General features: G+C 42.1%; 1 protein-coding gene across 3 annotated transcripts in view; it reads right to left on the bottom strand.

Annotated features, from left to right (window-relative positions):
* ntng2b (netrin g2b) overlaps window positions 1-27,310 on the bottom strand; it is a 70,895-nt gene that overhangs the window by 14,702 nt on the left and 28,883 nt on the right. Inside the window, exons 4-16 of one of the 3 annotated variants that reach the window (XM_030742813.1) lie at window positions 17,900-18,078; window positions 16,716-16,745; window positions 15,558-15,779; window positions 12,205-12,291; window positions 7,176-7,289; window positions 6,888-7,010; window positions 6,581-6,697; window positions 6,358-6,477; window positions 6,160-6,273; window positions 5,889-5,990; window positions 5,568-5,672; window positions 3,387-3,467; window positions 1,552-3,276 (exon numbers count right to left, since the gene is read on the bottom strand). In XM_030742813.1, the coding sequence (XP_030598673.1) occupies window positions 1,552-3,276; window positions 3,387-3,467; window positions 5,568-5,672; window positions 5,889-5,990; window positions 6,160-6,273; window positions 6,358-6,477; window positions 6,581-6,697; window positions 6,888-7,010; window positions 7,176-7,289; window positions 12,205-12,291; window positions 15,558-15,779; window positions 16,716-16,745; window positions 17,900-18,078 (3,119 nt within the window). The remainder of the gene's footprint in view (window positions 1-1,551; window positions 3,277-3,386; window positions 3,468-5,567; window positions 5,673-5,888; window positions 5,991-6,159; window positions 6,274-6,357; window positions 6,478-6,580; window positions 6,698-6,887; window positions 7,011-7,175; window positions 7,290-12,204; window positions 12,292-15,557; window positions 15,780-16,715; window positions 16,746-17,899; window positions 18,079-27,310) is intronic. The other 2 variants (XM_030742816.1, XM_030742815.1) reach the window with 2 other exon arrangements.

Below are 27,310 nucleotides of genomic sequence, written 5' to 3' on the forward strand. Positions count from 1 at the left end.
ACATGGATGACCAGGTGCATGTGTATTGCTTACTTGGGGAACACCTAACACCAGGATGCACTATAGGAAGAAGGCAAATAGATGGAGGCAGTGAGATGCTTTGGGCAATAGTCTGCTGGGAAACTTTGGGTCCTCACACCAGCAAAAGCTCCTGAATGACTGTCCTTATCTCCATTTTAACCTTGGGTCCTGCCATCCATGTGTATGTTAATTTAACACGTACCACCTACCTAAGGATTGTTGCAGACCATGTACACCCTTTCATGGAAACGGTATTCCCTGATGGTTGTGGCCTCTTTCAGCAGGATAATGTGCCCTGCCCCAAAGCAAAAATGGTTCAGGAATGGGTTGAGGAGCTGACTTGGCCTACAAATTCCCCAGATCTCAAACCAATGTTGCTAACATCTTCATGCCAGATACCACAGCACACATTCAGGGGTCTAGTGGAGTCCATGCCTCAATGGATCACAGCTGTTTTGGCAGCAAAAGGGGGACCAACACAATATTAGGCAGGTGGTCATAATGTTTTGCTTGATTGGTGTATAGACATGGTCAAGATGACCTGCTGAAGTTCAAACCGAGCATCTGAATGGGGAAGAAAGGCAACTAAAGTCACTATAAACATGTTATGTTTTTCGGTGCCAGATGGGCTGAGATGAGAATTTCAGTAACTGGGGCTCTACAGAGATTTTCTCAGACAAATATTTCTAAGCCTTACGGAAAATCCAGAGAATGGTCTGAAAAAGACAAACTATCCAGTGAGCGGCAGCTCTCTAGGCAAAAATACCTTGTTGATGAGGTCAGATGAGAATGGCCAGTGCCTCGATTTGATAGGAAGGCAACAGTAACTCAAAAAACAAAACAAAAACAAATCTCATTACAACCAAAGTATTCAGAAGAGGCTCTTTGAACGCAAAACAGCAGGTTGTGCTGCAGTTGGCTACAGTAGTAAAAGACCACACTATGTGCCACCCTTGTAGGCTGAGAACAGGAAACTGAGGCTACAATTTGCAAGGGCTCTCCAAAATAAAAGATTGGAAAAATATTGCCTGGTTTGATGAGTGTTGATTTCTGTTGCGACATTCATGTAGTAGGGTCAGAATTTAGTGTAAACAACATGAAAGGATAGATCCTTTCTGCTTTGTATCAATAGTTCAGGCTGCTGCTGGCGGTGTTATTTTCTGCACACACTTAGGGCTCCTAGTACCAATTAAGTACCATCCCTTGACCATAATGTACCTATCTTCTGATGGCTGCTTCCAGCAGGCTAACTGACTATGTCACAAGGCTCAAATCAATTCTAACTGCTTTCTTGGACATGACAACACTGGACACTTGGACATGACAACCATATCGACATCATAGCATCAAACAGTTGTTTGATGCTATGATGTTGATATGGACTAAGATATCTGTTTCCAGTGTTTGGATAAATGAAGACAGCAAAAGGGAATCCAATCCAATAGTAGCAAGGTGTACCTAATAAAGTGTCCAATGAGTGTATGTTGAACTATTAAAAATTCTGTTAATCATACCTAGTATATCAAATACCTTTATGTTCTGTATGTCCATCTTCCTCCTTTCCATGCCTATGTTCAGATGAGGTTGCTATTCTGTGGCCATGAATCTCATGCCCCCCATGTGCATGTCCCTCAGACTTGTGGGGCCAATGTTCAGATGTTTTGTAGCCATGAGCTTCTACGTGTCCTCCATGTACATGCCCCTCAGATCTATGGGGCCCATGTTCAGATGTTTTGTGGCCATGAGCTTCTTCTACATGTCCTCCATGTACATGTCCCTGAGACCAGTGGGGCACATGTTCAGATGTTTTGTGGACATGAGCTTCTTCTACATGTCCTCCATGTACATGTCCCTCAGACTTGTGGAGCACATGTTCAGATGTTTTGTGGCCATGAGATTCTTCTACATGTCCTCCGTGTAAATGCCCCTGAGATTTGTGGATCCCATGTTCAGATGTTTTGTGGCTGTTATCTACATGTCCTTCACGTACATGTCCCTCAGATTTATGGGGCCCATGTTCAGATGTTTTGTGGCCATGAGTTTCTTCTACATGTCCTCCATGTACATGTCCCTGAGATCTGTGGGGCCCATGTTCAGATGTTTGGTGGCCATGAGATTCTTCTACATGTCCTCCATGTACATGTCCCTCAGATTTATGGGAACCATGTTCAGATGTTTGATGGCCATGAGCTTCTTCTACATGTCCTCCATGTACATGTCCCTCAGATTTATGGGGCCCATGTTCAGATGTTTGGTGTCCATGTGCTTCTTCTACATGTCCTCCATGTAAATGCCCCTCAGATTTGTGGGTCCCATGTTCAGATGTTTTGTGGCTGTTATCTACATGTCCTCCATGTACAGGTCCCTCAGATTTATGGGGCCCATGTTCAGATGTTTTGTGGCCATGAGCTTGTTCTACATGCCCTCCATGTACATGTCCCTCAGATTTATGGGGCCCATGTTCAGATGTTTTGTGGCTATGAGCTTCTTCTACATGTCCTCCTTGTAAATGCCCCTCAGATTTGTGGATCCCATGTTCAGATGTTTTGTGGCTGTTATCTACATGTGCTCCATGTACATGTCCCTCAGATTTATGAGGCCCATGTTCAGATGTTTTGTGGCCATGAGCTTCTTCTACATGTCCTCCATGTACATGTCCCTCAGATTTATGGGGCCCATGTTCAGATGTTTTGTGGCCATGAGCTTCTTCTACATGTCCTCCATGTACATGTCCCTCAGATTTATGGGAACCATGTTCAGATGTTTGATGGCCATGGGCTTCTTCTACATGTCCTCCATGTACATGTCCCTCAGATTTATGGGACCCATGTTCAGATGTTTGATGGCCATGAGCTTCTTCTACATGTCCTCCATGTGCATGCCCCTCAGACTTGTGGGGCACATGTTCAGATGTTTGGTGTCCATGAGCTTCTTCTACATGTCCTCCATGTAAATGCCCCTCAGATTTGTGGGTCCCATGTTCAGATGTTTTGTGGCTGTTATCTACATGTCCTCCGTGTACATGTCCCTCAGATTTATGGGACCCATGTTCAGATGTTTTGTGGCCATGAGCTTCTTCTACATGTCCTCCATGTACATGTCCCTCAGATTTATGGGGCCCATGTTCAGATGTTTTGTAGCTATGAGCTTCTTCTACATGTCCTCCATGTACATGTCCCTCAGATTTATGGGGCCCATGTTCAGATGTTTTGTAGCTATGAGCTTCTTCTACATGTCCCTCAGACTTGTGGGAAACTTAAACACCACAAAAATCATTAGCAGCTGGAAATTGCAACTTGCGGTAACAGTCTAGCCACTGTTTAGCAAAAATATAATGCAAAAGTTTAAGATTATTTGTATAGTACCTTTAATTTCAGCTGTTCTGTGCTTAGCTGGTGTTTTGTGGCCATGGGGCTCATGTATGTGTTCCTCAGACTTGTGCTGGCCTGACAAAACATATTTATGTAATCAGGGAAAATTTCTATAGTTATGGTTTTTAGCTGCTAAATTTCATTACCATTAAATATAAAGCAGTATCTTTCCGTCCCTCTTCCCCATGCTCAGGTGAGATTTTGTGGCAATGAATCCAATTCAAAACTGTAAGACCAGACTGACCTACCTGCGCACCCCCTAGATCGACTATAAGAAAGCCTGTGACTCGATAACACATACATGGATCCTGGAATGCTTAGAACTATACAAGATCAGCAGGACCCCAAGAGCCTTCATCAGGAACTCAATGGGAATGTGGAGAACAACACTAGAGGCCAACTTCAAGCCAATTGCACGAGTCACCATCAAGTGCTGGATTTACCAGGGAGATGCTCTGTCCCCACTAATGTTCTGAATAGGCCTAAATCCCCTCAGCCAGATTATTAACAAGACTGGCTACGGATACCGATTACAAAATGGAGCAACCATCAGCCACCTGGATGGATGAGATCAAGCTGTATGCCAGGGATGAACGCAATACCAATTCACTGATCCACACCACTAGATCTACAGCAATTACATTATTGGAATGTCATTCGGACTGGAGAAGTGTAGTCGGATGGTAACAAAGAGAGGGAAGGAAGTCAGAACTGAGGGGACTGCACTACCAGAAGGCAACATTGCAGACACTAAGGACAGCTACAAGTACCTTGGAATTCCACAGGCAAATGGGAACCATGAAGAGGCCGCTAGGAAAGCTGCAACCGCCAAGTACCTGCAGAGAGTAAGGCAAGTCCTGAGGAGTCAGCCGAATGGGAAGAACAAGATGTGGGCAATCAACACCTATGCCCTGCCAGTTGTCAGATACCTGACTGGGTTAATAAGCTGGCCAAAGGAGGAAGCCACTGACACCAAGACAAGAAAGCTCCATACCATGCATGGAGGGTTTTACCCCAAATCCAGCACCCTGAGACTGTATGCTAAGTGGAAGGAAGGAGGCCGAAGACTATTGAGTGTCAGGAACCACTATCCTAGATGAAACAACAAAGATCCATGAATACATCTGGAAGATGGCCACAAAGGATTATGTGCTTAGCAAGTACCTCAGGCAGCAGAAACCTGAGAAAGAAGAGGAGGAAGAACAGGAACCACCATGGAAGGACAGGCCTCTGCACGGCATGTACCACTGGCAGATAGAAGAAGTGGCTGACATAGAAAAATCCTACCAATGGCTGGACAAAGCTGGACTGACAGACAGCACAGAGGCAGTAATCATAGCAGCACAGGAACAAGCTCTGAGCACAAGGAACCACCACACAAGGAGCCACTATCCCAAACTGCCAGAGTGGCTCCAGCAGAATCCAGGAACGACATCCGAGCTCTCTGTCCAAAAGAGCGCAGATACTGCGGAGGGCCCTCAAGCACCCAGGCCTCTGGTAGAGGACCCAAGCTTGGAGGACAAAGACCGCCCACAGGGCGAACTGGGATTTTTACACACACACACACACACACACACACACACACACACACACACACACACACACACACACACACACACACACACACACATATATATATATATGTATATAATTTTTCTTAATACGATCCATCTAGGTTGCAAACTTTTAGGACATTTCTAAGTTAAAATAAAAGCAAGGAAATTTGTGTTTGATTGGTTATTTCTTTGTTGTAAACAATGCTTCTTGGCAATAAACCTATACTGTTGGAAATCCTGTTTATTTCATGGTGCCACATTTAAGGAAAATGCATTTGTGGATTGAGCAGCAGAATTACTTTTTGTGACAAGTTTATTAAGCAGATAACTTTCCTTTTAGCTATGCTTCCCGCATGCTCCTCCCCATGTCTACGTGATGCTTTATGACCATGAGTCTCACAATAGGTGTTTATTATACTTGTGGGGCCTACAACCCACAATTGCCATGAACATAAGCAGAAAAAAAAATCTAATTTAGTTGCCATATTTAACTTGCGGTGAACAGTCACCTTCAGAATCACCTTCTTGATTAGGCTATTTGGTTTAATTTCAGGATAATTTCAACAACAATTGCTATATTAAATCTAAAAAAATTGCCACCACTACATTTCAACAATACCTTCTCTTTCAGGTTTTCTTTCCATATGCTCCTCCTCCCCATGCTCAGATGAAGTTGTTGTGTGACCATGAGCCTCATGTACGTGCCCCTCCAGTGTGTGTGGGTCTGACACAACACAATAATTATTGTTACCAAGTTGCAATGTATTTTTTCTGCATCTGTGTTTTTAAGCGATCAGTGGCACGACATAAAGAAAGAATATTTCTGCCTTCTGTAGTAAATAAATCACATTCTGTTTCGTCACCTGCATATTTTCACGCCCATTACTGCATAACAACAGTATATGCATCTAGCATGAGTAGGAAAAGCACATAAATATACCTTTCCTTTCAACCGTTAGTTCATCACGCCTCTCCCCGTGCTCAGATGAGGCTGTTTTGTGGCCATGAGTCACATGAGCATGCCCCTCAAATATGTGGGAAACTGTCACAATGCAGTCATGAATGCATGTAAAAAAAAGAAAGAAAAAAAACCAAATGCATTTCTGTCGTTTTGTGTCAGGGGTCAGTTTTCTGTTATTTGTTGACCTCATGGTGAAAGTTGAGCTTTTGCTTCTAAGGCTACAGATTTAAAGTGCACATTGAACTGTCACCTTTCCTTTCTTCTTTTCGTTCCTGATGCAGCTCCTCGTGTCTTTTTTCACCGAGCTCAGATGAGGTTGTTGTTTTGTGGCCATGAGTGTCGTGTTCCTCAAACATGTGGGAAACTGTCACGCCACAGTTATTATTCAAAAAAGAAGCTACTCGTAGTTAAGCATACAACTACCACTACACTACACAAAAAAAGATACCTTTCCTTTCAGCTTTTCGCTCTTCATGCTCCTCCTCTACCTCATTCTCCCTCTGCTCAGATGAGGTTGCTTTTTTATTGTCATGAGCCCCATGTACGTGTCCCTCCGACAGGTGGGGATCTGACACACCATAACTCTTATTAGTTGTAACAAGTTGTGACACATTTCTTATGTTTCAATTTTTTTAAGCAATCACTGGCACTACAACATAAAGCAGGGATACCTGTCCGTCCAATATGTCTTTCTTTATGCTCCTCCTCCTCCCCTCTCCCTCCACGCACAGGTGAAGCTGTTTTGTGGCCATGGCTCTCATGTATGTGTCCCTGAGACTCGTGGGGGTCTGAAACACCACAATTATGATTGAAATAATGAGGAGAATTTATGCTAAATACTCTGTCGTTTCCAATGTATTAGGGGACCTAGGAGTTGCCAAGTTGAATTTAAGTCTACAGCACATCTGCACAACAATTAAACTCAGGGACATAAATCTACATACGCTGTAGATTTTTATACTCTCCACCACCAGATACCTGTCTCTTTGGATTTTCTTTCTTCTTCCTCATCTTCCTCCTGCCTTCCCGCTCCGTGTTCAGATGAGGAAGTAGTTTTGTGGCCGTGAGTCTCATGTGACTGTTTTTCAGGCTTGTGGGAGACTTAAACACCACAACCACGATTAACATGAGAAACAACAATTTAAATACGGTTCTATTGTTTACAGTTTTTGTTTTTTCCTTTAAGTTGCCAAGTTCAATCTACTTATCATGCACACCGATAACTACACTGAGCAACAATCGCTACACTACATACATAAGGGATACCTTTCTTTTCAGTTCCTCCTCCTGAATGCACTTCCATTTTCTCCCCATGTCCAAACAAAGTTGTGGCTTTGTGGCCATGTGTCTCATGCAGCTGTTCCTCTGACTTGTGGGTTCCTGACATAATCCAAAACATCCATTTACAGGAAAAAAAAAGCAAAAATGCAAGAGATAAATATTAATTTGATCTCTTCCAAATAATCAAATTAGCTTACATAAACTGTCTTGATTCATCCCTGCTTCACCGTAGATTTTGGATAAGCTTAATAACAGACTGTCAGTGAGGTGAGACATTTAGATATATTTCTGCTTCAATTTTAGGAGCCATGGTTTTCCTCCTCCTCCTTTTTCTGCTCGTGCTCAGAGGAGGCTGTTGGTTTGTGTCCATGAATCTCATGTGCAGACTTGTGGGAGACTGAGGTGCCGTTTACACGAAGCCGTTTTCACTGGAAACGGTGTCGTTTTGATGCGTTTCAGCCTTTCGTTTACACGATGGCGTTTCAGAAACGATCCGCGTTTACACGAGGACATGTGAAACGATGAAAACGATGTAGTTCCCATGCCAGGCCACAAGTTGGCGTTGGTTTTCTCTTTGCAGTTTGTTTACGCAAGACGCGCATGCGTGGAGTGACACAGTAGGTAGTGCGGCAAATTGTTCATTACTTACAAAACGGCCAATGTGAGAGGTTTTGTGTGGACCGATGATGAGGTTGGATCGCTGCTGCACACAACGCTGAATTACAAAACGGTAAAAACACAGGAAGAGCATAAGAAGCACTCGTGAATCCGCGAGTACTGTTTATCAGTTTGCGCGTGCGCGAAAAACTGGCCGTCGCAACCATAGTGCGCATGTGCGAGTCGAGCGTTTTCAAATCACCCCGGTTTCAAGTGTTTACACGAAAACGCAAGCCGGTGCGTTTCTGAAACGCTCCACTCTGGACCCCGTTTCTGAAACACATCGTTTTCACTCTGTTGTCGTGTAAACAGAAGGGCGAAACGCATCAAAACGACACCGTTGTCATGTAAACGCAAGGCCGAAACGCATCAAAACGACACCGTTTCAAAATGAAAACGGTCTCGTGTAAACGGCACCTGACACACCACAGACATCATTAACATAACAAGAATGGGCATCTTGTGAGGTATTTTACAGGCACTATCCTCGGCAACCTGAACAATAAGAGCTTTATAATTAGACTGATACTGCAGTGGTTAAAGATTTCTGATATCGTCTGTCTGCTTCCCCTCTTCCTCCGAGACCTTGTTTTCCTTTTCTCTTCTTTTCCTCTGTCAGATAGTGGTTTGGCCCATCAGGGGCCTCAGCCCTGGGCTTGGGAAAAAGCTGTAAGAGTCAGAGAGACTTGAGAAACTCCTTCATCACTACATTCTCACTCTGGGTGTGAAAGAAATGACATGCACTTCCTTTTATCTGAATGTCATGAAATGTTCTGACTACTTGCGCTTGTTCTAAAGCTTCGCTTTGTTCCCTCGCATAATGGAGAAAGATGATCCACCTCTGCTCTTGTTGTCTTTTTATCATATTAAACTAGAACTGTGAATATTCATGAGGCACTATAGACTTTGTGATATTACAGTAAATTCTTCTTATGGGTGTATTTCTTCATGTTGAGATTTAATGTTCTCTCTGTGCCACATTCACACAAAACATCTCAAATCAATACTGGAGACAACTTGGCACACACATTCCACTTTTACTGCATTTTTAATTGTCACTTGCTCATGTTTTTTCCTTTTTCGTGCCTTTTCCTTTGTATATTCCCCTTCCCCAGAGGGCTTTATGCCATACCCAGAATCCTTTGCTTCGAGTTTTTAGGGCTAGAGAAAAGAGATGTGAAACTAGTTCAGTTTATGGATCAAAATTCCTCCAGCTTACACCTTTCTGTTAACTGTAACACAGGCACAGTTCAATAAATGAAAAAAAAACAAAAAAACACAACACCCCCCCACAGAGATACAGATAGCCAATCACATAACTCGACCACACCGTGCACGTCATTGAGGGACTAATGATCACTAGACCACTAGAGAATACAATCCTCCTGCATGCCTCCATCTGTGTCCCCCCTTGAGGTGTTTTTCGTGCAGGCAATCTATGTCTCCAGTTGTTCTTGCTGAGAGAGGGGCATCCTGCAAGCATCCTGCTCCCCTGCGGAGCATCCCCCTTCAGGCTATCTCCTGCCCACTCACTCCTCTTCATCCCTCCCTCTCCCAGGGCCTCCAGGGAGACGGGATGCCAGCAGCTGTTCTCAGAGCACCCTGGACCGTTTCACACAACTGGCATCGTGCCATCATTAGATATCATCAGAGTAACCCCTGCCTACTTCTACTCATGTCCTGCTCTGGCCCCACTCTCTCACACATCTGTCACAACTGCACCTCCCACACACACACACACACACACACACACACACACACACACACACACACACACACACACACACACACACACACACAGATAAACTCTCTTGTGAGAAAACAGGATTCTGAATCACAGTTGTTTCAACTGGCTGATGTAGCACAGCAGTGAGCATAAATGCATTTAATCTCAGTAACCCGTGCTGCCTTGGGGGGTAGGAGTGATTTGAACCATTCTTGGCATTAATCTCAATCAGCTCAGCTCGAACCGTCTGACAGGAGATGTTGGCAGCCGGAGCCTTCGGTGTTCCCCTTTGCTCTACGCTGCCTGAAAGAAGGGCGTGTGTATGAATCAGTTGGGCTTAGTAAAGAGTGACAGTGATGGAGCTCTTCATCTGCTCCCTCACCAGCAGGTTGACACCGTGCCAAAACCAGCAGAAAATGACCTCAAACAACACGTGATCGTCGCGATCATTTTTATCTGGGCGTCCCGCACAATGCTTCCGACAGTCTTTTTTTAATCTGCTGCAGTAAGTTCAGATTAATTTGGGCTCAGACTCGATTCTCTGTGCTATGCCTTCATGTCTTTCAGTGCTCTGATCCTCTGATGCTCTGCAGCCCTCTCTAAGACTTTAAGTGTTGCAAAGACAATGCCGGCTGAACTCGCACAACTTTCTGTTTCTCTCTCTTCAGCCTCAAACTTCCTCTCACATACTCATTCACCCACATTAAGTGGATTTCGCTGTCAGTATCTAAACCGAACAAGGCTTCTGACATATGATATAATGCTGAGCAGAATAAAAATCATGATAGCTTGTGTTTAAAAGCATGTTAGTCCTGAAAATTGCCCATTTAAAACAGTTCAGCACATTGTAAACCCCATCACACTGGCTGTAAAATAATCTAATTCTAAATTAGATTACACTCTTTTCTGTATGTACTGCTATCTGCAGCTCTGGGTGTGCCGTACCTCCTGTCTCACTGAGCCTTTGCTCTGAGTGTTTATCCCCAGTTTCAACACGGCTTGTGTGATGGTGTGTCAGTGGATGGACATCGAAATCCTTTGTGACCATGTGATGTCGGTGATGATGTTCATCGACAACTGAATGATGTGTAGAGTTCTTTGGGACTAGATGCGACTGATGTGAGCGTTCGGGGATTGTTTCTGAAGGCGTGAACTCCTCTGTAGTCAGGGGAACTCTGTGCTGCTCTGGCAGAGAGGATGGTGACTGGGGGTGAACCTTTGTTGTAACATGAAGTGTGTCAGATTCTCCCATGGGTATCAGTGGAGGCTTAGCCATAGCTCTGGTGGATAACACATTGTGTGTTAGCGAGGCTGAGCTCTCTGTAACTCTGGTGTCTGTTGGTGGAGCTCTGCTGTCTGTTGCATCAGTTGCATGAGGACAGAGAATGTAAATGCAATGAGGAATGTGCAGGCTACGACATTAGCATAAGAGATGCTGCCTCAGATTGTTTATCCAAAGAAAGCCTAGCACCCCCCCCACCCCCCCCCCCCCCCCCCCACCCCCTCTTCAAATGAGCACATATACGCGCACACACACAAGTATGCACACGTTCACACAAACGGAAGTGAGAACCCGCAATGAAAGTGCGATTTCACACTGCTGAGATAGGCTAAACTCAAAAAGCTGTTCCACAACCCTTTCAGTGCTGGAAATTGTGTCCTTTCTGCAAAACACTGTGACTGCTAAAGGTGTGACTATTGTTAATGTGGTTGTAAAATGAAATCACACAGTGTTTGTCAAAGTGTATTACGCCGATTTACACTTACAGTGCTGTGTATGGATGTGTCCGTATGTGTTTGCACACACTCGGTTTTGCCGTCGCATGAAAACAATGACAAATAATGGCAACGCTTATCTCTCACCTTCAAAACAGCTGTGAAATCAGTTGCTGGATTACTATAAATGTAACACAACTGCACAGAGATTCACCAGAATGCAACATAATCTAATTATATGAAACTGCTGGTATGAGGGTCTCCATTTAAGCCGCAGAGATGTCCAGGCTGATCGTCACACTATTTTCCGCTTAAATGAATCATCAATAATCAGCTAATGAGAGAGAATAACAAAATTGTAGTACTAGCTGCACAGTTCCTGAACACGTCAGTATATTGCATTATGAATATGCATATCGTAGAGTTGATTTCTTTATATTAATTTACATAAAATATATTTATTGTGTATGTTTGTAGAATTTAATTCATGCAAATACAGGAAATTATGCAGGATTAGTCCATTTACAGATCCAGTACAATGCTTTTAACTTCCTATATGATGTGAGCACTGCTTCATAAGGCACTGGTGGTTTTCTGACTATCTTGGCAAAAAAGTACATCATAAAACTACATCTGTTCAACAATGTAGAAATCTATTTCTGGAAGGACAGTAGGTTGTCCGGCTCCATAGAGAGGTTTAAAAGGAGAAAGGGGAATCTGGCAGGTTTTAATCTTGGGCTAGCAGTGGGTTTGGGGTCTGAGGTTTTTGTAAGCTCTATATCAGAAGTAAAAGAAAGCATTTGCATTCTTTTCAACCGTAACACTCACATCTATCTACATCACAGCTATCTATCCTAATATCTACTGCAATCAAAACTAAACTACATTAAGCAAGTCCCATGCTGTAGTGCCTACCTTCACTTATATCAAAATGATGAGGGTTTAGAGAGCTGAAATGTGATTCTCCAACCCCAGAAAGAGAGCCGTGGAAGGTAATTGACTCTGTATGTAAAGGAAAAGGGTGAAAGAGAAAGAAGTTCTTGTGTCATTTCCAGCCATGCAACAGTGCCACCACTCTCACACATAATGCACTGACAGTCTAAGCTGATTCATTTTTAAATCCCTTAATGTGTGCCTGTGTGCTTGTGCAAATGGACTCACTAACTGTCCCATAACACACTCTTCAACGCACACACCCGCTGCGCGCACACTGAAGCGAGCATATAGTGTCTCCTCGTGTGCGCTCGCATTTTTATGCATTTACATGTAATGAGATCATTTCTCGCTTTAATTAATGCAGCCCAGGAAAAGTGTAACAATAATTTTTAATGCCACCTGTCAGTCTTAGCATTCTTATCGTTTATTACCGGAGTGCTAGACATTGATTTAGAGCCACACTAATGAATGCATTGTGATTCAGGACCGGTTAACATTTGCCGGAACACCTGATGGTGGCGGAGAGCATGGGTGTTGTTAATATGTCACATGATTTTCCAGACATGATCCAATCTCTCTGAGACTGAGGCCAAGTTCAGTCTTTAAAAAAATGCAAGAATTTCAGAAGAGTAACACATCATCAGTGTGTGTGTGTGTGTGTGTGTGTGTGTGTGCGTGCGCACGTGGTCTTCTGCATGCGTACTTTAAGCATGTGACTGTGGTTTTGCCTGTACGGCTTTTTCAGCCCAGGCATCTGATTTTGGATGAGCGATGAAGTCATGGGTCATGAGGGGTCATGTGTCTGGATAGGTAGATGTACGGCAGGGTTTTAGGATTTGTCTCCTCTGACCAGCCCTCCCCACTCACCAAACACCCATCTGTCCAGCTGACCAATGGGCAGTGGGCTCACTGGATCAGAGTCTCTTGCCAGTGGATCTCTAATCCTTATCTGAGCATGCTCACTGACGTAACTGGGGCAGAGGCTCGACAAAGGCTGCAACTACTATGACATCCTGTCCAACCCATAAGCTGCTGTAATGTTTTTAAAGGTACATCTGCTTGGGAAGCACAGACCACATAAAAAAACCCCCACAACTTATCATTGTTTGATTTTACATTAAAATCAATAAATAACCGAGCCTGGATTTTCATTTTTATATTCCTAGAAACCGTAATAGTATTGAAAGTATTGTTTATATAACTGCCTTTTTATTTATTTATAAATATATAAAAAAAATAAGCTTTCTAACTTTGAAAAAGATTAAAGTATGTATTGCTTTTACTTCTAACTTGTAGGCTTTAAATGGATCTTAAGATATAGTTAAATAAGAAAAATGAAATTGCAGGTTATGCTGTATTATTTAAGACTAATGGCATAATGTCATGTAGATATTAAAGTCACAGGACCTTCAGTTACATGATATGATAAAATCTGTGTGTGTGTGTGTGTGTGTGTGTGTGTGTGTGTGTGTGTGTGTATCAGCGTGTGCATGTACAAACAGTAGTGGCGGGCACTCTGCAAGAATGGAACCTAAGACCTGAGATCCCTGGGAGGTGAAGGAGGGGATGAAGATGATTTATGGGTTCCACTGAACTACACCATATGCTCACCATAAATCTAAACGCACCTTCTAACACACACACACACACACACACACACACACACACACACACACACACACACACACACACACACACAAACAAAGGTTTGCTCACATTGGGGTCAGATTCAATCCAAATACATTTCTCTAAAGCTGAGATTAAAAATAGGCGAGAACACAATTCTACAATAGGATGATCTTTCACTTTGGCGTCCCAGAAGTGTAACAGAGTGGTCTTGTGTGTGTTTTTTTTAATGCTGCATATTGTACATTTATATCTAATATATACATATATAAATATAAATGGAAAATGTAGATGGAAAATTAATCAGAACAATTTTTATACAGTACTCTGCAAGTAAGCCACGCCTCACTTCTTTATATTTTGACCTTTTCCTGATGGTATTGCACGACGGATCAAAATCTGATTTTTTTTTTTAAAAGCACGCAGCACACCATACCAGGATATGCCAGGGTTTGGCTAAAAGCTCTTTGGTAATCACCTTGTTGATGCACAGATACTGTGTTATGCCTGTTAAACTGTGTACCTTTGGCATTTTTTTGTAGATTCAGCAAAAGCAAAGAGAACAAATTGTGTGTTTGCAGCAGGCTGCTAGTAACAAAGTGCCTAAAGAGACAAGTTAAAATTGGTTCTTTGCCAGGTTGTCTATTATATGTGGACACAACACTGGTTCATCCCCTGAGTTGGGTGCTTTGTTTAATGCTTGAATGACTCATGGGACAGCGTTAAGTGGATTAACAAATAAACAAACAGCAAACATGAAAATGGTCCGTTACACATTCAATTAAGGGGTGGCTCAATACTTTCTGCACAGTGCGGTAGTCAAATCATCTGTAAAGTATTTTGAATTGCAAAACAGCTTTGGCCTGTGGTTTTGTTACTTTTCTCCAACTGTTAATTAAATATTTTGGGATTTCTGTGATTAATTGAGGGAAAAAATGAAATAAATGATAATAAAAGAAGTCGTTAGTCGAGGCCTTGTTGGGAACGTAATGTATTGTTTAAATTTTAGTGTTATGACTTAACACAAACATCTACTGTTCCCGACATATTTGACAAAGTTTGTGTCCTTCAAGCTGGGCTTTAAAAGGCTCTCAGAGGGCTGTGGTCCTGTTTATATAATGTTAAAGCTCCTGTCAGCCTCTCCTAAATCAAAGCAAATGAGTGGATTCTTTGAGTTCCTGTTGTCAGCCAAACAACAAAACTGCTGTGCTGTTCAAAACACGCTCTTAATGGATTTCCTTAAGACAAAAAAACAAAAGAAAAAAAAAAAAAAAAACCTAATACAGCACCTCCCACTTTCTAAGTGCTTTTCTTGTGTAACATGAGAGATCTGCTGCCTACCAAAATAGCAGGATTGAGTTCAGTATGAAGCTGGGCTTTACGGGCCACTTTACATTATATCGAGCTGGTCAACAGAATCTGTTCCCATCCATCCCCGGACTGATCAAAAATGGTTCAGTCTGAATAAATAAACCCCGAATAGCCTTATAATTGATGACCTTGCTCACAAGATAGGACAACCGACTTTTAACATTAGCATCAGAGATGACTAATCAGTCACAGCATTAAAACCACAGAGGCCTTTGCAGATAAGAGCTGCTTTTGCATCACAAAGGGGGCGTAGAGAGAAAGCATTTTAGTTGCAATAATAAAGCATTGAATAAATGTACTTTCAATCTACCTATTCAAAATCTACTTCTCCGCACCTTCCTGAGGGCCTCCAAATGGCTTGTGGGTAAAAGCGGGGGACCATTCAGCCTCAGAGATGGTTGTGGTTGTTTCCGCTTCACCCTCGGGCCTACCCTCACCTTCAGTTTCACCTTTGCTTTCATCTCCAGTTTCACCCTCAGCTTCGACTCGAGCTTTACCCTCTGTCTTGTCAACAGCTTCGGGAGCAGTGAACTTCCTAGATGAAGTCGATGTTGTGGCTATTTGGCAACACAGGCAGAAATCTTGATTAATAAAGAGAAGCTGAATCTGTGGGTAGGCTGAAACTGGAAAACTGAACCCATAATCATCCCATTAGCCAGAATCATTATTTTCTTTGATAAATAACACCAATTATTTTTTTTTCTAAATAACTACACAGTTGTGTTGAAATGTCAGAGGAGACCATTTAAAAGAAGGCTTCTGCAGTGCAGTCCAATTGCTCAGTCTATCCATGCATCAGCCTTTACTGTTGGGCCATGTGGAGAAAAGCCCAGTGCTGTCAGGGTTGATGTTGCCACTTTGCCGATCGTTTCTGTCTAACAGCTCGGAGGCTGCGAGTCTCTCCACAGAGAGAATCCCTAATCAAATTCCCTTTTATTCCTGCCTCCCCGCGCTCCTCACCCGGAATCACACTGCATTACAACACACTAACATATGCCCACATCCTTCTCTCCCTTTTCTTTCTGTCTCTTGTCTCTCTCTCTCTCTCTCTCCCCTGCTCAGCTCCCTTTGCTGCTCCATCCACCAGCCTTTCTCACTCAGCCTTCTGTCATCACCCTTTTCTTCAATCCATCAACAGAACTGTCTTTAGTCTTAAAAAAAAAACAATAAAAAAAAAAAAACTGTGGAAGAAATCCTCCTGTGCAGGTTAGTATGATGTGTTGGGATGAAAGGACATGGCGACAGAGAGGCCTATTAATAATGAAGCACACAGGGCCCAGGCTGCAGCACTGAGGAGAGGAGGTGCAGGGGAAGAGAAAAGACTGAGTAGAGAACCAGCTGAACATCACAGAAGCAAGAGAAGGGTGGGGTTTAGGAGATCCAGATGGTGAGGTACGGGGTTAAAATAATGCAACAAAAGCGATGGAGGCGAGATGAGAAGAGAACGAGAGTGGAATACCACTTCTTTTGCTTTGCTTTGCATTATTACTTACTAGAACCAGAGGGGGAGCCTGCAATCGAACCTGAAAGAGAATAAGAAAAGGAAGAGGATATGAGATGAGAGCTTGTTTATTTATGCATTCAGTTTGCCTAAAGACTTGACTCTGCCTCATTCATCAGACTCAGGTGGCAGAGAGCGCTAAAGAGCTGCTCTGCAAAATAAAGGCTTGTTTTGGACTACCTCTCAAAGTCCTGAAGTAATTACAGAATCTGCACCGCCTCCTCCATTCTTCCTAATTTTATCTCGCTATTCTCTCTCTAATCCTTGCATTCGCAGGCCCTCATCATATATGTATGTTTTCAGAGAGCGCTACCTCTTTGCCACACTTGGATCAAAACTTTTGCCTCTCTTGCATATTTTTCAAGATTGTACTAACAGTTAGCCTAGCCTGGCATGCATAATGCAATCTGTAGAGACTCTTTCCTGAGCCATGGCCATTTTGTGTAGCATTTCAACGGAGCAAGCAGCAAACGTTTGAATTTTTAAATCCCACTAATGGGATTCAAAAGTTTTAAAAGGGCGGTGGGCTCAGAAGTTGTGTCAGTACCATTAGAACTGGGTTGGAAAAGTCAGCCAGATATATATATATAAAAAAGTCTAACAATAGAGCCATTCTCTGCAGTGTGTGCACAGGTACAGGTGTACAACTGTGAGTTTCTGCGTGCGTCTCCCTGTGCACGTAAGTGTGTCTGTGTTTGTTTGAAAGGAGGAAACTAGGGAGGGGCTGCCCTAGATTATTATTTTATCATATCTAGCTACTGTAGCTGGCTACGCTCTGAGAGGATTTCCTCCCCACACACTTTTTGCCACAACTCTGATATGCTCTCTGCACCGAGGTGACGACAACTCAGCCTCTGCATCTTTCAGCTTCTCCTTTCTTTTCCAGCTTGCTCCCTCGAGCCTGCTTTTCATGCAGGACCTCAGAGTGATGATAAAAACCCATACTTTCATAAGGCTGGAACGACAGAGGCTGCAGTTCAACCGACTCAGTTTATATTAGTTGTAAGAGAAAATGTGTCATGAACCATCACTTCCAATTAGAAGGACCGGCAAAAATAGTCCTACAGTTACACGGATATATTCTAGATATGTTATAATAAAGCAGGCTGATGGGTGTTTTAAAAGAGTTAGCGTCATTATTTCTAACCACGTCAGCTTGATAACACACAGACTCACAGGTGTTGGGGGTTCCGTTGGGTGCCGGCAGGTAGGAACCTGCTTTCCAGGACTTGGCTTTGTAGCCCTTCTTGCAGCGCTGGCAGTCCTGGCCTGTGGTATTGTGTTCACACTGGCACTGGAGGGTCCCACCATCCTCATCTGGCAGGCACTGGGAGGCATGGAGGTTACACTTACACCTTAAACAGAAATAGAAGGGACACGAGTAAGACAAAATGCTTGTGTGTGATGTGTGAGAGCCGACTCTGTATAAAGCTGCAGGAGTAATCTGTAATCACATCCAGGTTATGGTTGAGGTGTTAATCATACTCTATAGTGCCCGGTGCACAGACAGAACACAGATTTCTTGTTCTTGTGGGTAACTGTTTACTGAATGCTCTAAATTACACCATCACAAAGAGCAAGTCACCTAAGTGTGGCCTCACTGGTGCATATTTGTACCAAGCAAATTAGACAAGCAGAAATCATAGTTAAAAACGGCAATGCCCTTGAGACGTGTCACTATGCTAGGTTTATTATGTTAACCGTCTCTTTTTGGTCTCAAATGTATTCAGTGCTTTCTCAGAAGGTACTGGCAGAACTTCAGCACCCGTTTCTATTTTGATGTTTGCTGGTAAAGTTTGTACAGTTGCCAGTCCATCTGATTCTGTTTTTTTGTTTTTTTGCATTTTACTGGCAGCTGTACTCACACTGACTGTCTAAAATGACAAAAATGAATTAAACTGTTTAAAAAAAAAAAACCTTGCTTAGTGACAAAAGTCCCAACAGATTCACTGCAGAGCAGAAAGCACTTTAATTCATTAGTTTGTCAGCTGACAGAAAATAAATCAGCAGCTGTTTTCATCATCTACTTATCATTGTATTTAAAAATCTTTGGGTGCAAGGTTCTTTTTTTTGATCATTAAATATCTTTAGCTTTTTAAAAATACCTTTTGGGGTCGCCTATTAATCAAACAAAGAATTTACAAAAGTCAGTCTGCATTGCTGGAAAGAATTTTGTCATTTATTTTAGAATAGTTAGTGCTAACACTATCACATCTCCTGATTAATATGATGATGACAGGCAACGGATTAATAATAAATGAAATAATGAAGTTACAAGTAATCGTATATGTGGGTGATATTAGACTGAATTTATATAACAGCATGATAAGAGCCAAAAACAAAGGATTTTTTTTTTTTGCATTTAAAGATATCACTGAGCAGTGATAGTAACAGTATTATAACATGTTGGTAACTATGTAATAATCTGCTATTAGTAACATGGTTACATCGGTGCAAAGGTTGGATCAATCTTTAATTTTTCATTCTAGGCCTTGTATTTAAATGTTGATTACTCTGAATATAAAAGTGTCAGACATCTCAGTAAATCTAACACGATAAGCATCAAAACAAACAGAAGAAAATAATTAGCAAACAACTTTAAACCAAAAAAAAAAATATTTACAATTGCATACACTGGAATATGCTAAAGGTTTGTTAGCAAAATATTAACATGAAATCAAACGGGCAGCATTTTGCAGCCCTCAGTCATCAGGGTTTCCAGGGAGCAAACAAACAAACCAAAACATTGAACATTTTTTTTTCTGTATTACACTAAAACGAAGGAGCTCTTTATAAAACATACTGTGTGAACGAATTTCAGTATTAATTACTGGCAATTTTTACACACGAGCAAAATACGAACCACCTCAATTTGTCCCACTCCACACGCCACACCTCTGCAAAGCCACCACCACTCCAATTGTTTTATTTAATTTTTTTAAATGGACCTACATGTAATGTATCCAGACAGTACGGTGAGTCTGTATTGCTACAGTAGTAGGAAAGGAATTTCACAACTGGACTTGTTGCACAGGTGGCATCCTATCACGGTACCACGCTGGAATTCATTGAGCTCCTGGGAGCGATCCATTCTTTCACAAATGTTTGTAGACGCAGTCTTTTAAAATCTCATAACATAAACTGAACTGGATCATGCTTTTTGATTTCTTTGTTGATGAAAGTGACATCAAATATTTAAGTAGTTTCTGTGTAATTTTTAATTTGATCAGTTTCATATTTAGTTGAAGAAGCACGATTTTTTTTTTTTTTAAATATGAATAAAAGGATATGTACATGTTGCTTTTGCTCTAAAAAATTTCTGGACTGTAAGAAAAAATATATATCAGAGTGTGCTGAAGGTCCCAAACGTTTGATAAACTGTTTATCTACCCTAACTTTCTGAGACCACCCTTTCAGAGCAGTTTGTTATTTGCCATTATTGCCGGTGATATTCAAGTATCTGAAAGTGCGTGTTTCTATGGCTATGTATGCGTGCACCTTTGGGCACTTGACCTCAGCAGAGGACAGGGCCCAGGTGGGCTGATCCAGAGGCTGAAGTTCTGCCAAAAAAGGAAATGAGGATCTTAAGGACACTCGGCAGCTACAACTTTAAATTACAGCCTTTTCCAGATGAGCGACTGGACTCCAATCTAGTTTGTTCCACTGGAGTGAACACCTATCCGTCTGCATCAAATATTCAAAGAATGGCCTCTGTATTCTGACGAGATGACTACTTCAATCTTCTTTCGCATCCAATTTTTTGGGCGGGGTGGGAAAGGAGGGACGAGTAGCTCGCAAAGTATCACACGGACAGAATTATGATAACTAAAACTTGACACAATAATCTTCACAGGAAAAAAAAAATTGAGACAGTGGATCTGTGCCATGAGTCTTGCACGCCATTGTTGCTCGCAGTCGTGTAGATTACCTCAGTTTCTCTCCAATCACTGGAGGAGTTGACAGGACGTGCCAGAGAGAATCCATCCACCAACACAAGGCCTTGTTTACTGCCTGCTTTCTGAAGGACACGAGCTGTCCACTTAGCAAAGGCGGAAATTGAACATCTCTTTTTCATGGAGAGAACGGTGCGTGCATGAGAGCGAGAGTGAACGTGTTTCAAATGAGACAAGTGTGTGTGTGTGTGTGTGTGCGTGTGTGTGTGTGTGTGTGTTTCTGCTTCATGTGATGCATTTGTCTGAGAGCGACGATGACAGACAACAGATCAGAGAAGCTGAGGCTCGGTGACTAATGCCTGCGTTGAGTGACTGACAGCGCTGAACATATCACTACTTCTCATCTCCTGCATCCTCAGTGATAAATCTCATCTGTCTCATCTTGAAAATGGAAGCATAGCTGAGTCCAAATCCTTGGAGTTGTAGTTTAAACACAATGCTGAAGAACAGTGAAGAGTTTCTAGGTACTGCTGTGCAGTTTCAGTCTCAGGGGCCTCATACTATCAGAAATGGCCTTTATTCTGTCACTTAGCTGGACAGTGCTAATGTTGAAACTTGTGGATATGTTTGGAGTTGTGAAATGTCACTCGCTTTCCCATCTTAACAGATTTCTCCATTAACTTACTCACATTCAAAGAATCTCACAGTCTCGCAGGCTAAAACTTTACGGACACTTCATCCCCTTGACCTGCTTTTCTGATTCTTTCCACACAGGACAATCCAGGAAGACTCGGAGTACATCTAGCCTTGCACTCTTTCTGCATGAATGATGTGACACTCTGACTTTTCAAGCGCAGTGTTCCTGTAGCTCTCCCACTCTCTCTTTTGGATGACAGCTTGCACTGGGATTTTTCCCGATCCCTGTCTCCAGTCCCTCCACACACAAATAATACATAGGCACAATCATATGTTAATGTGCAAGATGTCTGCCTTCGCTGCAAAGTCATCAAAGTGGGAGAATCAGCTCTGAGCTGAAGGAAGTTAAGATGGGACAGCTGGATCCATCACAACACTGTCTATTTACTTTGAGTGGGAGAGAGAGAAGAGATGAAATGAGAGACGGTGAGTGGAGGAGGAGACAGAGAAGGGCAAGAGAAAGCAGGGTAATAAGAGTATCTAAGAACGGGGGGGAGGGGGGGGATAAAGGATGCAGATGGATTCCAGTCTACACTAGAAACCATACACTTAATTAGCTGGTGAAATTTTTGGTCAGTGTTTATGTTCATATGTCTCAGGATATTTTGCCTCAGAGGTGGTCTCAGTTTCTTTGATGCTTGTGGCATTATAGAGCATGGTTTTTTTTTTTGCACATACATGCATTCATGCGTATGACATGTTTGTTGTGTGGATGTTTTTTTTGACAACAATTTTACACGACTCTGCTGACCTACATGCAGCAATAATGCACCAGTTTAGCCAGCAGTGTGCTCACAAATGAACATGAACAACAGACTTTTGTTGGACTTCACTCATTGTTGGTGAGGAACACTGAATACAAACAAAACTGGTGTTACGTTACGTGAAGTTTATTGACCACTGCAGGATTTCAGCAGGAAATGTATTGCCCAACAAACCGTGGGCCATGTCAGCCTGTTCTAGTTAAGAGAATGCTTTATGAACTAGCTGTGACTTCTTCTGCACCACCTCCTGAAATGCACGATGCACTGGCTTTCCACATTAACCCCTGTACATGCTTTGATTCCTACTAATTGCTGCTTTACAGTTTGAATTGTCAGTGGAAAACATGCCCAATATATATACAGTAAGGGGTGTACAGTATGTATATGTATCAGAGTTCAAATGTTTGAGTCATGTTGAGCCCAAAGTTGCAGATAATTGCCAGTTAAAATATATTCTGTGCAGTCTTTTTATCACCTAAACTACATCCTGGTCATGAAAACAAGAAAAATTTATTTCTATTTAAACATATTTTTTGGGGACGTAGTCCTAGTATATAAGCTAATGTAACATCATTGGTACCATCTACATATTTTCAGGCTGAGACAAATCATAGCTTGGTGGTTATTATCTAGTAGACCATATAATTATTATATCTCTCTACGCGCATCTGTGTCCAGCCCTGTCTGACTTAGTCTTTGTCCATTCTCCCTGCAGCATGTCTGTCTGAAGTCATGTCGGCCATGTGTATTTAATGATAAGAGGGCTGCCTGTTTTAGACAGCAGAGACGCAGCAATTAGCGGAATAAATAAGAAGAAAGATAAACAAACATCAAGGGGGAGTCATGTGGTGGCAGAGCCTGAGAAAGCAGCTGGAAGCAGCAGTTAATGGGGCTTTATCTGTCTCTTTACTGTAGTTGAAGCATATTCCTCTATTCCTCTCTAGGGACACAGCTATCACTCCCTCTCTCCTGTTTTCTGTTTTGCACTCTCCTCCCACTGTATGTGATGCTTTTTTTTTCTCTCCCAGATTCCATCTCCTCCACTCTTTCCTTTTGCTCTTGGTCTCTGTTTTCCCATCTTATCCTCCATCTCTTTCCCCTTCTGTCAGTCTATGTATGCTCCCCTTTTAGCCAGTTGCATCAGTGCTCACCGAAGAGTGCATTGACTAAATTGGGTTGCGGACATGTGTTTGAGAGGAGTGGGCTGAGGAGAAAATAGAGGGGATTTAGACGATGTGGGGGGGCTGAGCAGTCAGTACAACAGGGAGTAGGGCAGTTGTGTCAAAGCCCTGACAGTCTGCCTGCCTCTCCGACTACAGTGGTGAGAGTTGGAGGAGGAGTAGAGGGAGGGTCTGCATTGACGTGCTCTAACCTGCGATGACAGACCGCATCGATGCAGCTCTGACCCAGCAGGAGGTCTCCCTCCTCCTCCACTCTGTATTCGATCAACCGTCACTGAGAAGGCCCGCTCGGCACTCGCAACTATTCCCTCCCTGGAAACCAGAAAACTCACAACTGGCTAAACAACCTGCTGTAGTAATAGTTGAGGGTGAGCCTAATGTGTGTCAGAGGCTGTTGCCAGACACAAAAAGGCTTAACACCCAAACCAGACCTGAATCACGACGCGATTACATGTACTGTACATATATCTAATGGTTGTTTAAATAATATTGTTGTATTGAGAAACCTGATTGCTTAATTGCTCTATTAACTATTCTAATAATTCATGTTTGGGTTATGATTGTGGTTCCAGCTAAATTTTAGCATCTTGTGCATTAAGTCACCGTAGACCAAGAAACCAAGTATTTCACTAACCTCGACCAAGCGCTGAACGTGCGGTGACCATTAAAATAGTGTAATTGTGCTATGTGCTATACTTATGTTACGATTTGCATTGCAGCGTTGGATTTTTTTTGGCATCGGGCGAGTGAAACACATTTTCAGTGAACTGATAGATTTAGTTTGCAGCTCGCCAGATTTTCTCATTATGTTGATTAAAAAGTGTAATCCTGGTGATATTACATAAACACAATTTCTGTGACAGGGCTGATAAAAGAGGCAGGGAACTGCAATGTAATCATATCATATAATACAACAACACAATAGTCCTGCAGTTAGTGTATAATACCAGATTTTTACAGATTGATTCAGTGAATGTGGATTTGAGCTCGTAGTTTGGCGCGCAAATTTTTCTAATTCATATTTTGTCGGTTGTGTCTAAATTTTTGACCTTCTCTGTGCAGAACGATACACATTTGATGGGCTTGAGTCTACAAAGCGTTGTTCCCCGTGGCCCTTAAATCAATATTTAAGACATGTTCTGAATATATTTGTGGGATTTTTGTTACATCACAAACAGTTTAGAAGGCCGATTCAATTAGGCATCAAAACCGAACAGTGAAGGGCATCTTTAGTCCAACTTTAATAATAATAATAATTTAAAAATTGTAAAAATATGAATTTATTGCTCCTTGGAGTTTCAATGAGCGAGAGGGAGTAAATTTGATTTCAAAATGTGCAAGAACCTTATCAAATATAAATCATCATTCTGAGCACATTACATGTGTTTTTATATTTCTCAAAAACAGTTCTGATGAGGATCAAATGCACAAAACTCTGCACAGATTCATGACTAAAACTGTTTGTTAGGCAGATGAGGGCAGAGTTGTTCTTTTCATCACATTTATAAAGCTTTGCATATACACGGTACTCGTTATGTAAATCTGTACGTTTACAGTAGATTATATATATATATATATATATATATATATATATATATATATATATATATATATATATATATATATATATATATATATATTTTTTTTTTTTTTAAAGATGCCATTATCTGCTCATGCTACTCTGCTACATGTGCTGCACAGAGTACAGACAGTACAGTAAACAATGGTGTCAGAACTGGACAAACTATGTGTTTATAATTATAAGTGCTTAGATATGTGCTGTCATGGTCCTGGGTTTACATATTGTGGAAAAATGTATTTTTCCCAGAGACCAGGAAGGCCACAGATAAGATAAACATGTTTCCCAAAAGCCGTGACGTCAGCCTGGCGTCCACTGGTCCATTATCTGTCTGCTCTCTATCTAATTTAATTATTTATTTGTCTATTATTTGCTTCAGCCACTACTTATTAATTTCTCTTCCCTTAAGCATTGTTATTTTGTTCATAGAGTAAAAAATAAAACCCAACAGGACCCAGATTTTTCAGTTGGGGACTTTGAACTCTTGCTTTTACCAGGTATTTGGTTTGATTCTTAGTTTATAATTCACATTTTGACTTTCACATTTTTTTAATCTTTAGTTTATAGTTCCAGTTTCTGTCTGTGATAGTTTCATTACCCCTCCGGGTTTGATCACTAATCTTCACGATTTTCTAGTTCTAGTTGTTCCTTGTTGTTAATTGTAGCGAGTACTTTCTTGCGTTCACTAGTTTTCTGTGCTCTCGGTTGCTGTTATAGTTTGTTTCTTTTTACTTATTGTTCCATCCTCCTGTGTGAAGTTCCCCCTCATTTAGTGCTTCAGTTGGAGCCTTTTGTCCTTTATATCTCATCTCTAGTTTTATTTCCTGTCAGTCATTTTCTTGATTGTATTCAGTCTTTGAGGAAAAAGTCGTTTGCATACTCATCATATACATCCTCCCCCTGGCTGGCAGATGACAAACTGCAGAGAAGTCCTACGCCACAGTGCATCCCAAGCATACGAGGACGCGACCAAGCATGGAGTGGGAGTTCCATGAAGCGTAGATCATTGATCAACAACACGCCTTATTGGCTTCGGCTGAAGTCTTTATCACCACGTCCCCTCCCACTTCCTCCCCTGCCTCGGCTCGTAAATTCAGAGGAGCTAATTGGACATGACTGCGTTTATGTTCCAGCTTCATAAATTTCTTTCTCTGAAGGGAGAAGATCGATTTTCCTCGAGTGCAACCTTCCGTAGCAGCACGAGCTTCTTCAAACATTCCCTCTCCTTTCCGCCACACCTCATCCTTTTTTTTTCTCTCTCACAGCTATCCATCCACTCACGTGTGCTCCCACTCTCTCTCCAGACTAAACAGGTAATCTATAACTGACCACCCCTGCTATCGGGTGGTGAACAGGAATTACAGTTCGGCTCTTTTCACAACCACAGCGGTTCTTTCACATATTTTCTCTCAGTTCCTCCCACTCTTTCGTATTAATAGCAAAGCTGATGACATGTTTTTAAACAAATCATTTTCTCCTAAGCAAATTATCGGTCATTATCTAATGTAAACTGTTGATGGCAAAAGACCACAGATGCTTTAGCTATAAGCTATATTTTCTGATCATAGCTTCCTTTCCTTTCTTCTCTTTCCATCTTCTCAGGTTTTTATGAAAACATTTTCAACAAAAGCATCAAATCCAGCAAGGAGCAGGCCTAAGGAACTGTGTGTTTATGGTCTCCCGTTCTTTCTAATACATGCACGCACACATGCATGTACACACACACACACACACACACACACAAAGAACATCTACTTGCTAAATATGTTCACTGCTGAGAGGTCACTGGATGTTTTTGGCCCTGGAAAAAAGTGGAGTGAACAGTCCAGCAAAAAGACACTTTAAATTATTCAAAGGAGTGACCTTGATTGTCTTTGCAATCCACACCCTGTGTGCATTTGTACACTGTGTGTATGTGTGTGTCTCTACAATGCAGCGTATGGGGATGTGTGACCTCCCTGGCGTGTTTGTGGGCTGATTCATTATTTTAGCACAGTTTGCTCTAAGCTAAAAAAAAAAAAAAAAAAAGTGATCATGCACTAGACGGTGGGATAGTTGGAGACGGGGAGAGATTGCTTGGGAATAAGACTGCAAGTAAATTATTAACACAGCATACAGTAAATGCCTACCGCATGCATGCCTAGCTGGTGCTCAGACCTGAGAGCAGCCCTGCCATTGGACGGGCTGGGTCACGTAAAGAGCAGCAGTCTAATTCAGCCCCACTTTGAGGTACCTGCTCTCTGAAGTATGTACTATATACACAGCATCAAACAGCTAAATAATGGAGCCTGGGCACATCCTGTTCTCCAGTGTGGACCTCAGAGGACTTTTCTCCTGAGTGCAGTAGAGGCTGCTGGGAGTGAGAGAGCTGCACATTGGAGCAATTCAGGTGTGGGTTACATGCCAGCTGTGTAAAATTTACTGTTTTAGCTGGCCTTTCACACTGCACAGGTAATTAATATGCATCTTTTAGA

The sequence above is a fragment of the Archocentrus centrarchus genome, chromosome 12 (genome assembly GCF_007364275.1).
Source record: "Archocentrus centrarchus isolate MPI-CPG fArcCen1 chromosome 12, fArcCen1, whole genome shotgun sequence".
In the NCBI taxonomy this organism is placed as follows: Eukaryota; Metazoa; Chordata; class Actinopteri; order Cichliformes; family Cichlidae; genus Archocentrus; species Archocentrus centrarchus.